Source organism: Nycticebus coucang, chromosome 7 (genome assembly GCF_027406575.1).
Source record: "Nycticebus coucang isolate mNycCou1 chromosome 7, mNycCou1.pri, whole genome shotgun sequence".
Taxonomy (NCBI): Eukaryota; Metazoa; Chordata; class Mammalia; order Primates; family Lorisidae; genus Nycticebus; species Nycticebus coucang.
Window position 1 is genome coordinate 70,427,093 of NC_069786.1, and position 12,833 is coordinate 70,439,925.

At 36.3% G+C, this 12,833-nt stretch overlaps 1 protein-coding gene across 1 annotated transcript in view; it reads right to left on the reverse strand.

Moving 5' to 3' along the window:
* The window catches only part of OLA1 (Obg like ATPase 1), a 183,253-nt gene that overhangs the window by 59,583 nt on the left and 110,837 nt on the right, over window positions 1-12,833 (reverse strand). The window contains exon 5 of the mRNA XM_053597129.1: window positions 9,663-9,838. Within this exon, the coding sequence (XP_053453104.1) occupies window positions 9,663-9,838 (176 nt within the window). The remainder of the gene's footprint in view (window positions 1-9,662; window positions 9,839-12,833) is intronic.

Sequence of the window (12,833 nt, forward strand, 5' to 3'; positions counted from 1 at the left end):
TTGTTGTTGCAGTTTGGCCGGGGCTGGGTTTGAACCCGCCACCCTCGGCATATGGGGCCGGCACCCTACTCACTGAGCCACAGGCGCCGCCCCTGGCTATTTTTTTTTTTGTTGTTGTAGCCATCATTGTTGTTTGGCGGGCCGGGCTGGATTCGAACCTGCCAGCTCAGGTGTATGTGGCTGGCGGCTTAGCTGCTTGAGCCACAGGTGCCGAGCTGCCTCTTTTTTTTTTTTTTTTTTTTTATGATAAAAAGATCATCTTGAAACTGTTAAAAAGAATGTAGTTTGAGAGGGGCAAGTTGTATATATAACAAAAAGGGATTACTGGTAATTGAAATTCAACTTTGTGCATATACTAAGAAACACTGAATTGTATACTTAAGAAGGATGAACTTTAAGGTATGTAAATTATATCTCAATAAATCCATTTAAAAGCAACAAAAGAAAAAAAAGATGACTGATAGTATAAAGTTTCTGAGGAATTAGGAAATGATAAGATCCAAAGAATTCATGGAATAATTGGCCACAGATAAGAAGAGTGAATAAATATAGGCTTTAGGTTTGGCTAGTGGAAAATTCCTACATCAGAGGGCTTTTATTTTCATTTTTGAAATAAGAGGCAAAGTTATCTGCTGAAGAAGAGATCAATGGCATTAACGAGTTGGCATAAACAAGGAGTTTGAGGGGAGCAGAAAGCAGTTGCAGCAGAGTGCAGGAGGGCAGATAGGAGAACTGGATAACTGCTGAGGCCCACCTGAGGTTGGTCATAATGAATTGATGGGGATGCTGATACGTCCTCTTTTTAATTTTCTTCATCTATTTTTGGTTACTGGCAAGGAAAAAATAGATAGGTGGGAACATCCAGGAAAACATTGCTATAGTATATGTACCATAACATCAGTTCTTATGAATTCATTCTGTTCTCCTCAAGGAACATAAAAATTGATGATTCTGAAGTAATCTGGTCTCAAGTGAGTTTAACATGCATGATCCTTGCTCCAAACACATTATATTCTTCTGTATTATCCTGGAAGCCTTAAATAGCTTCATACTTCCTGTTATCCTCAAATACATAAGGTGTACTGAGGACCCATATTGTGTGGTTCGTGCCATTTTATACAGTATACTAAACTTGTTACCCACAATGATGCTTTGCTCCCAGTCCACTCCCAAATGAATGTGACTCTTCCCCTAGAGCTTCTGCTGAGGGGGAAGTCCTACATGGGACAGTCTCCTGGAGAGAACTGGTTGGATTTGATCTATGAAGTGAACTTATACAAGAAACTGTGCCAAAGTGGGAATTAACTGAGGTGATTGAATGCTTGTTCTTAGGAATCTGAATTGGGAAACACTGAGGAATAGGACTGAGGAATAGGACTGGGGACTAGGACAGGCAAATATGCTGAAGAACACAAGATAGAATAAACTATAAGAAGTTATAAACAAGCTAACTGTAAGTGGTAATTATGAAGAGGCAGAAGTTAGGAACAAAAACATATAAAACAGAAGATGAATTTTAGTGGCAATAAAAGAGAAGTAAGCCGAATGGTACTGTAGAGCTAGAGAATATCCAGATTATATGAATGGCAGAGTGCAGGAGAGACGATGTATAATAGACCTGCAGAATTCTAGGTGCTGTTCTGGGCTGATCTATTATTTAACTGCAAAAGGCCTGGTTATATCCCAATTCCTGCTCTTAAATATTTTTGGATTTCCACTTCCCTTATTGCTTTGCATTCTAGAAATAAAACTCCATTTCTTGAAATAGTCTGCATCAAATCTCTATTCCTTACAAGTAAAAGACCCCGTGCCTGTGGCTCAAGGAGTAGGGCGCCGGTCCCATATGCCGGAGGTGGCGGGTTCAAACCCAGCCCCGGCCAAAAACCAAAAGAAAAAAAATAAAATAAAATAAAAAATACAATAAAATTTGTAGGAGATTAAATGACTCAGAAGTTTTTCATCTCTATCTAGCAGTTCTTACCTATATGTTCAGATAATATATTATCAAATAAGAAGTCAAACCTTAAAAGAAAAAGAATTCTTTGTTTAAAATGAGTATAAACTGAGAAAGTAAAATATACAGTATTAAGATGACCATTAGATTAATCCTGGTCAATTATGCTCAGACTCTCATTCTTCTCATCTCAGTTCAAAAAAAGGGAGACGCTTTACCTGCTGCACTGTCAAAATCTCTCATTAATGCTTATAATACTTATCATGATAATCATTTCTCCTAGATCTATAAAGTAGTTCTACCAACACACTTTAACTCTCACATTGGTACTGCCACATCAAATTATGTGACTCGTCAGTCTCACTTTGAAAAATTCATAATCCCTTTCCTAGTTCTGAGGTATATGTATTATGTGGACTCAAATAATGAACTATGAAAATTTCTAATTAAATTCCTAGTTCATGTACTTTTAAATGGGCTATTATGTTTAATAAATATTTTTAACTTTGGGGTTCATTTTCCATGAATTTATTTTATAAAAGTAATAGAAACAAAGTAGAAAAATATTTAAGGGGTAGGCATTCATAACTTGCAAGTCAATATTATCACTTTCTATTTCCTTCTAGGCTGTTTTCAATGGAGATTTCTTTATAAATGTTTTCATCACAATGTACATGTACACTCAAATTTTTGTTTTGGTAATTTTACATATACCTATGTTGCCCATCTTAAGCTTTGGACAGATTGTTTAATCTTTCTGAGCCTTAGTTTACTCATCTATAAAATGAAGATAATACTTATAAATGTTGTTACATATATTATATGAAGGCTGGGCCTCCAGTGAATACTTGTACAACAATATTAGCAACAGCATTATTTACAAAAGCATTATTTACAATAGCTAAAAGAAGAAATAACAGAAATGTCCAAAAAATGTGATCTATACATGTTTTTCTTTCAAAGCAAATGAAATTTTGATACATCAGAAGTGAAGTAAAAACAAAAGTAAAAAAATTATACGGTTCTACTTATCAATAGGTACCTAGACTGGGTAAATTCATACAGACAGTGAAATAGAGGTTATCAGGAGCTGGGAGAAGAAGAAAAAGGGAGTTACTGTGTTCTTGAAATGGATAGGAGTGATGGTTGTACAACACTGTCAATGTACTTAGTGCCTCTGAATTATACACTTAAAAATGGTTAATGATAGATTTTATGGTATATGCAGTTTATCACACACAAAAAAATTTTTTTAAGAGAACTTCTACTTTAGGATATGTCTGGAAGGATGGGGATAGAAGAACAGCAAACAGGTTGTAGTAAATGAGCTCATGTGGAACCAGTATGTATAAAGCCCTAACTTAGGGCTATCAGGAGAGTGGGGAAAAAGGCAAGGCCAAACCACAAAGAACTCTGTGAGCCAGGGCCTTGATCTTGCAGTACCCTATAGAGAACGGTGAGGTACTTTAATCAAGGGAATAACATCATTAGATCTATGTTTTATATTTGTGAAAAACAAGAGCAAGACTGGAGGTAAAATTTACAAAAATGAACTAAACAGAAATTAGGCCCAAATTAAAGAAGTAGTTGTGCAAATAAAAAGGAAGAAAGAGATAAGGGAAATATTCAAGAGATAAAATCAATATGACGGGATGCAGATGGTAAAAGAGAGGGAGGAGGCACAGATCCAAGTTTTCAGTTCAAACACTTTAGTGCCATTAACTACGGAGATCATGAGCCTATGAATGGCATCTACATTAATGAATGCTTTCCAGCAGATTTTTTTATTTACTTTGCTCACATCCATCTGAGGAATCACTATCTATGGGAGTTACAGCCATACAAAATGTATGGATGAGAGGATGTGGGGACCTAAACAAATGTAGGTCAAGCAAACCAAATACTACTCTAGTACCACATTCTTTTAGAAATGATCTTTTTGAGTCATAGAAGAATACTCCTGGAAGGGCAGAGTCTAAAAAGGAAAAAAGGATAAGTGTGGAGAATTGTATTTTTACCATATCTTAGAGATACTACAATGTTTGGTTCCAGACCACCGCAATAAAGCAAATATTGCAATCAAGCAATTAATACAATTTTTTTGGTTTCCCAATGCATACAAACTTAGGTTTATACTATATTGTTGTAGTCTACTAAGTGTGCAATAGCATTATTTCTAAAAAAGTACAAATACCAGGCACAGTGGCTCACACCTGTAATCCTAGCACTTGGGAGGCCGAGGTGGGTGGATTGCCTAAGCTCACAGGTTCAAGACCAGTCTGAGCTAGAGTGAGACTCCATCTCTAAAAAATAGCCCAGTGTTGTGGTGGGCACCTGTACTCCCAGCTACTTGGGGGCTGAGGCAAGAGGATCACTTGAACCCAAGAATTTCAGGTTTCTGTGAGCTGTGATGCCACAGCACTCTACAAAGTGTCACCAAGTGAGACCCTGTCTAAAATAAATAAATAAATAAAAATAAAAATGTACATGTTAATTAAAAAATACTTTTGCTAGAAAATGCTACTGATCATCTGAGACTTCAGTGAGTAGTAGAAATCTTGTTGGCGGAGGATCCTGCCCCAGTGTTGGTCGATGCTGACTGTTTTAGGGTGGCGATTGCTGAAGGCTAGGGTGGCTGTGGCAATTTTTAAAAATAAGACAACAATTAAGTTTGCTGCATCAGTTGATTCTTCCTTTCATGAAAGATCTCTCTTTAGCATGCAATGTTGTTTGACAGCATTTTACTCACACTGGAATGTCTTTCAAAACTGGAGTGAATCCTTTTAAACTTTGGCACTGCTTTATCAGCTATATTTATGGAATAGTCTAAATCCTTTGTTGCCATTTCAGCAATGTTCATAGCATCTTCACCAGGAGAAGATTCCATCTCAAGAAACTACTTTCTTTGCTTATCCATAACAGGCAGCATTTTATCTGTCCATGTTTTTTTTTTTTCTTTTCCTTTTTTGGAGACAGAGTCTTAAGCTGTTGCCCTGACATCACAGCTCCTAGCAACTTCAATCTGTTAGGCTTTAGCAATTCTCTTTGCCTCAGCCTCCCAATGTCCAATTCTTACCATGAGATTATAATGATTCAGTCACATCTTCAGGCTCTACTTTTAAATCTAGTTTTTTTTTTAATTTCTAACACATCTGCAGTTATTTCCTCCACTGAAGTATTCAATCGCTCAAAGTCATCCATAAGGGTTGGAATCAACTTTTAAACTACTATAAATGTTGACATTTTGATCTCCTCCCATGAATCCCAAATGTTCATAATGGCATCCACATTAATGAATCCTTTCCAGCAGATTTTTTTATTTACTTTGCCAAGTCCATCTGAGGAATCACTATCTATTGCAGTTATAGCCATACAAAATGTATTTCTTAAGTAATAAGACTTAAACGTCAAAATTATTCCTTGATCTATGGGCTGTAGAAAGAATATTGTCTTGTTAGCAGGCATAAAAACAATCTTGTACATCTCCATCAGAGCTCTTAGGTTACCACATACACGGTTAGTGGTGATTTTTTTTTTTTTTTTGGAGATAGTCTCACTTTGTTGCCCTCGGTAGAGTGCTATGGTGTCACAGCTCACAGCAGCCTCAAACTCTTGGGCTCAAGCTCTTTTGCTTTAGCCTCCCATGTAGCTGGGATTATAGGCATCCACAATGCCTGGCTATTTTTTAGAGCTGGGTGTCTCAATCTTGCTCAGGCTGGTCTCAAACTCCTGGGCCAAGTGATCTGCCTCCCAGAGTACTAGGATTACAGGCATGAGATACGGTGCCCAGCCAGAGCAGTAATATTTTGAAAGAAAAAAATTTTTTTTGTCTGAGCAGTAGGTCTCAACAGTGGGTTTAAAATATTCAGCAAACTGTTCTTTCAACAGACAGACAGGTACCATTCAGGCTTTTTTGTTTCACTTACAAAGCATAGGCAGAGCAGATTTTAGCTTTTTTTTTTTGGAGACAGAGTGTCACTGTGTTGCCCTTGATAGAATACCATGTCGTCATAGCTGACAGCAACCTCAAACTCTTGGGTTTAAGCGATTCTCTTGCCTCAGCCTCCCAATTAGCTGGGAGTATAGTCCCAGCCTCAGCCTCCCAATTAGTTTGTGCCTGCCACAAACCTGGCTATTTTTAGAGATGAGGTCTCGCTCTGGCTCAGGGTGGTCTTGAACTCATGAGCTCAAATGATCTGCACACCTCAGCCTCCCAGAGTGCTAGGATTACAGGCATGAGCTACTGTGCCCAGTCTGATTTAGCATACTTTTAAAGGCCCTAAGATTTTCAGAGTGGTATTGAACATTGGCTTCAATTTAATTAAAGCCACCAGCTACATTAGCCACTAATAAAATATCAGCCTGTCCTTTGAGGCTTTCAAGCCAGGCATTGACGTCTCGTCTCTTCTCTAGCTATGAAAGTCTTAGACAACATCTTCTTCCAATAGAAGGCTGTTTCATCTACATTGAAAATATGTTGTTTTGTGTAGCCCCTTCATCAGTGATCTTAGCTAGACCTTCTGGATTACGGCTTCTACATCAGCATTTGCTACTTCACCTTGAAATATTATGTTATGGAGACAGCTTTTTTCCTTAAACCTCATAAAGCTATCTCTGCTAGCTTCAAATTTTTCTTCTGCAGCTTCCTTACCTCTCTGTCTTTTAATTCTAAAATTGAAAAAGGTGAGGGTCTGACTCTAGATTAGCCTTTGTTTCAAGGGAATGTGGTTGGCTTGATCTTCTATCCAGACTACTAAAATTTTCTCCATTATCAGCCATAAATTTGTTTCACTTTCTTATCATTTGTGTGTTAACTGGAGGAGTACTTTTCATTTCTTTTGCATTCACGACTTGGCTAACTATTTGACATAAGAGGCCTACCTTCTGGCCTATCTTGGCTTTTCACATGCCTTTCTCATTAAGCTTAATTGTTTCTAGCTTTTGATTTAGAGTGAGAGATGTACAACTCTTTCTTTCACTTGAACACTTAAGAGGCCCTTGTACAGTTACTAACAGGCCTAATTCCAGTATTGTTGAATTTCAGAGGACAGGGAGGCCTGAGGAGAGAGAGAACGAAAATGGCGGGTCTGTGGAACAGTCAAAACACAACTATATTTATCAATTAAGTTGGTCACCTTCAAGGGGTATGGGCTATGGAACTGAAATCAATCATTTTGAGAATTACCAAAATACGACATGGAGACAGGAAGTGAGTACGTGCTGTTAGGTGGACTTGCTGGATAGGACTGCTACAAACGTTCAGATTATAAAAAACACACAACCTTCAAAGCCCAATAAAGGATAATAAAACAAAGTATGCCTGCATACTCTTGAATCTTTCAATTTTAGTTAAAACCACATATTTTAAATGTATTTAATTACATATAAATATAAATGTTTAAAAATAATAATAGTAATATATATAAGAAATTATTCTTAAGAAATCTGCTAATAGCTATATATTACTGAGAACATTGATTATTTACTGAGACATTTTCAAAGAAAAAATAAGAATCATTAACTATAATTTCTGGTGAACTTCTTTAGCCATTTAATTAGATTACTATTAGTTCCATGAATATTTTCTAAGTGATACATTCCAAATAAGTGATCAATACAAAATAAATTGTTCCTTAAAGGCTAACTTCATTTTTAAAATTTATTTTTCCAAATTGAATGTACACACACTTAAATAGATTTAAAATTAACCTTGATCTTGATGCCTTGGTGTTACAGGTTGAACTGTACTGCTCCCCTCTCCTCACCACCAAAATGTAAAAGTCCCAACCCCTGCTGCTCAGTATGTAACCTTTTTTGAAAATTAGTTAAGACCATACTAGAGGCTGGGTGCAGTGGCTCACGCCTGTAATCCCAGAACTTGGGAGACCGAGGTGGGTGGACTGGCTGAGCTCACAGGTCAAGACCAGCCTGAGTCAGAGTAAGACCTTGTCTTTAAAAATAGCTGGGTGCTGTGGCAGGTGCCTATAGTCACAGCTACATGGGAGGCTGAGGCAAGAGAATTGCTTGAGCCCAGGAGTTTGAGGTTGAGCTATGACGCCACAGCACTCTTCCAAGGGTGACAAAGTGAGACTCTGTCTCATACTAGAGTAGGAAAGGCCCTTAGTCCAATATAATTGGAGTCCTTATAGAAGAGGGAAATTTGAACAGAAACACAGAGGTAAGATATCCCTGTGAAAACTCGACAGACTGAAGTTCCGCTGCCACAAGGCAAGGAACACTTCTGGCTACAAGAAGCTAGAACAGGCAAGGAGGAATTCTCCCATAGAGGCTTTGCAGGTGTCCTCAAACTTTTTAAACAGGAGGCAATTCACTGTCCCTCAGACCGTTGGAGGGCCGGACTATAGTTTTAAAAAAAAAACTATGAACAAATTCCTATGCATACTCCACATATCCTATTTTGAAGTAAAAAAACAAAACGGGAACAAATACAATCACACCGCCTCATGTGGCCCGTGGGCCGCAGTTTGAGGACCCCTGCTAGATCATCAAAGAAATCAACTGCACAACACGGGTCTCCTGATTCCAAGTTCAGGCACTTCTGACCATAATTTATTGATGGTATGCCTGAGTTTAAAAGCTGATTCTGATAATTGACTTTTTTTCTGAACAGTGGAGAGTTTTCAAAATTTCCTAAGAATAAACAAGGAAAAGAAAAGGTGAACAATCACAATTTCTAAAAATAAGAAAATAACACATGTGTTAAAAATTAATACATGAAAAATTGGGCGGCGCCTGTGGCTCAGTCGGTAGGGCACCGGCCCCATATACCGAGGGTGGCGGGTTCAAACCCGGCCCCGGCCTAACTGCAACCAAAACAGAGCCGGGCGTTGTGGCGGGCGCCTGTAATCCCAGCTACTTGGGAGGCTGAGGCAAGAGAATAGCTTAAGCCCAGGAGTTGGAGGTTGCTGTGAGCTGTGTGAGGCCACGGCACTCTACCCAGGGCCATAAAGTGAGACCCTGTCTCTACAAAAAAAAAAAAAAAACAAAAGAAAAAAAAAATTAATACATGAAAAATTAGAAAGAAAAATCTTTCCTGTGACAAAGATACATAAAAAGCAAGAAGAACCTATGTTAATTAATGAGAAAATGTATAGTTTAAGGCAGTTTTATTTAACATAAAAGACAATTTAATCATTCTTAAACCAAAAGCTTAAAAATTGATTTATTACAATTTTATAAATAATTATTCACTAATAATGTGATAGGAAACACATTTGAATATTAAGGACAATGATGCATGTTTTCATCATGTTTTCAAGATTAAGATGACCTATCGACTTTAAGAGTACATTCAACTTGGTCAACTCCTAAGGAAGACCATTTCTTTGTATAAATCACTTCTTCAAAACCATGAAATCCATATATTTAGTCATTTCTCTAAATCCAATAAGCTTTTCATCACAAAACCAGACTTAACACCAAAACTTGAAGTCTACATAGTCACCACATCAACATTCAATATTACTGCAAATTATGGCTTGCTGAGAACATCCTAAATAGCCTATCACCATGACCCTTGACTGCCTAAAACAAAGTTTCTCAACAATTTTTTTTAACAGAAATAACCCTTGGATTCTAAAATTCCATTAGTGAAATTAAATATTTTATGTGATTTACTTTAAAAATTTTTTTACAAAAACAAACACAAACACTCAAGTATCTAAAGAAGCTGTAAATTTTTACTTACATACTCAGGTTTTAGCTTTTTGTCTCCTCCTCTCACAGCCACCTTTTCTAGTTTATCTATAATGGGCCCAATCATTTCCTCATCTTTAAGCTGAAGCTCTTCATGTATTATTTCTATATCTCGAATAGGATCTACACTTCCTTCAACATGTGTGATATCATCATCTTCAAAAGCACCTAAAATGAATTAAAGGGAAGAAATTCAATAAACAAATAATATAGAAAGTCATTGTGATTACAGGAAGAGAGAAAGATTCCTACCTAGAAGGTTAACCAATAGCTATAATAGATAAATTATTCTGAATTCTATGCAAGTAGGACATGGTACTTTTTTCACATTTAGTAATACTGAGGGTATTAGCAACAAAACAGTAGTTCAAGAGCCTTGACCTTTCAAAAATTTATTGAAATAAATACAATTATGGTCTTTACAAAAAGAAAATTATGTTCTAGAACTCCTGGGATTTCCAAGTTTGGTACCTTAAAAGACACTGAATTTCAGGCATGAAAGACCTCAAGTTTTAAACTGTACTATTAGGGTTTCCAAGGGAAACCAGATTTAGGGAGGAGGGCCTGAAATCATCTGGCAGACCTCTTCCCCGCTTCAATCTACTTTATCACTGTGGTTCTGACGGTGATTAGATAATGAACCACTCAGACACACAATTTACACAGCAGCTAATTTCATCGGCCTGATTTGAGGGTATGGTTTTTAGGGGTCTATCAAAGAAGCAGATGAAGGTGCATTTGTCATATATGAGTGACAACCATTCACACTATCTGAACAAAATGGTGCTGGCCCTTATTAGAAACACATGCTATTATCACATATTTAAAGTGCAGTTGAAGCCATAATTTCAAATTGCCAACTGGAAACATAGGGTAAAACAACCAGATATTACTGAAGCATGTGTACTGACTTCATGCCCTTTTGAAGACATCATGTGGCAACATAATTCAACTGGGATTTATTCAAATTACCATATAAAGAACAGTATCACAAAAAATGAACAAATACTAAGAAATATTATAAACAGAAAGCAATGATATACCCACAAAACACATTTATAAACAAATTATTTCATTAAAATTACCAATTAGATTATAGTCTCATAATGAGATGTTGTCTAACAAAGTATCAATTATTTTAGACAGAGGTATCATGGAAATCATGAGACGGTCTGAATTAATTTGGTAAGAGAAATGGTGAATATGGCTCATTCTTAGAAACCAAAGACCAAGATATTCTTGTATAAAGTTACAAAGAGTTTTTAAATATAATTTCCCAGAATTAAAAATAATAACTTGTTTGCATCTTAATATGGATTATTCAGGAATAATAAAACCATAAGTATATTGCAATTAAAATATAATAATTTAAAGTAATATTTAGGTATTATTGACATACAAATGATGTACAATGTCAAATGCAAATGAAAAAAATTAGCAAAAAATGAGTACCTACATTACATTTTACTAATAAACACAACAGACAGTGGTTTAGGTAAATTTTGGAATCTTTCAAAATATAAAAGAAATCTCCCTGGAAGCATGATACTATTTACTCTCATCAAGATTTGAGATATCTTACACAAGTGGCACAGTAAAATATACAAATAAAAATAAAAATAAAAATTAGCTTCCTGGCAGTCAAAGCAACGTGGTTAGTTATAGAAGTAACTACGTTTTCTATGACACTAGAAGGAAAAATACACCGTGTAGTTGTTTCTACGTAGGGGCCAATGAGTAACTATAGTGATGTCCTTAACAACATCTCTACAGTAAATGTATTACAGGTTTTAAATGGCAATTTCTTAATTACAACCCTCAATTTTAACCAAGTAGATAACAGAAAGGAAGTTAGTAATTTACAATTCTTCTGAAATCAAAGAAAAGAAAGCTTTCTGATGATCTAAGTAATCCAAAGAAAAAACCCAGAATAAAGAAGGAAGGTGGTGGTAGAGGGATTCACCTATCTTATAACCTTCAAATTATCTTTTTGATTGCACTCTGCCAAGGATTAGCCTCAGAAAAGAGTTATGACTGTATCATCGCAAATCCACTCCCCCTACTATAAGAAAAAAACTCAAATCATAGACCCTACACATACTCTGGATACACTGCTGTTCCATGTCCTAAGGTCAGGAATATTAATATACTTATTTGTATTGTGAGGTATTAATTTAAATTTATTTTTTTAAAATAAATTGAAAAGAGCATTTCAATGCAAATGTTTCATATTTCATAAAATATGAAAAGAATTTAAATTTATTTTTTAAAATAAGCAATTCCAAGTATTAAGATTAAAATTAAGTGAAAATTAAAGGTATACTATAAAATGAATACCCTTATGATAAAATAGTGACTAAAATAAATATAAAATAAAAGCTTCTATACAATCTGGTGGCCATTTAGGCAGCTTCCCATTTCTTTCTTTCATTTTTTTTACTTTTTGAGACAGAGCCTCAACTGTCGTCCTGGGTAGAGTGCCGTGGCATCACAGCTCACAGCAACCTCCAACTCCTGGGCTTAAGTGATTCTCCTGCCTCAGCCTCCCAAGAAGATGCTGGCCAGGTGCAGTGGCTTGTGTCTATAATCCTAGCACTCTGGGAGGCTGAGGCAGGTGGATTGCCTGAGCTCAGGAGTTTGTGAATAGCCTGAGCAAGAGTGAGACCCGGTCTCTTTTAAAAACAGACAAAAGAAAAATCTGCATTGTGGCAGGTGCTTATAGTCCCAGCTACTTAGGAGGGTGAGGCAAGAATATTTCTTGAGCCCAAGAGTTTGAGGTTGCTGAGAGCTGTGATGCCAGGGCACTCTATCCAGGGCAACAGAGTGAGACTTTGTGGTCAAAAAATGAATGAATGAGATAAAATAAAGATCCTTCGACCTCTCAGAGAATGAGTATAATTAAATCAGATAATATATGTAAAGTGTTTGGCAGAGAGCCAACACATAGAACTCTTTTTTTAAAATTGTTTTTTATTAAATCATTGTACATTGATGTATTTATGGGGTTCAGGGTACTGCTTCGATATACAATGATATAGAACTCTTGCAGTAATTAGGGTATACTATTTTTTTATAATGTGGAAATTAGTGATCCAGAAGAATTCCACAGTAATAAACTCAACACATTAATTTTGAGTATGTTACTCAATGTACCTGGAAAAGG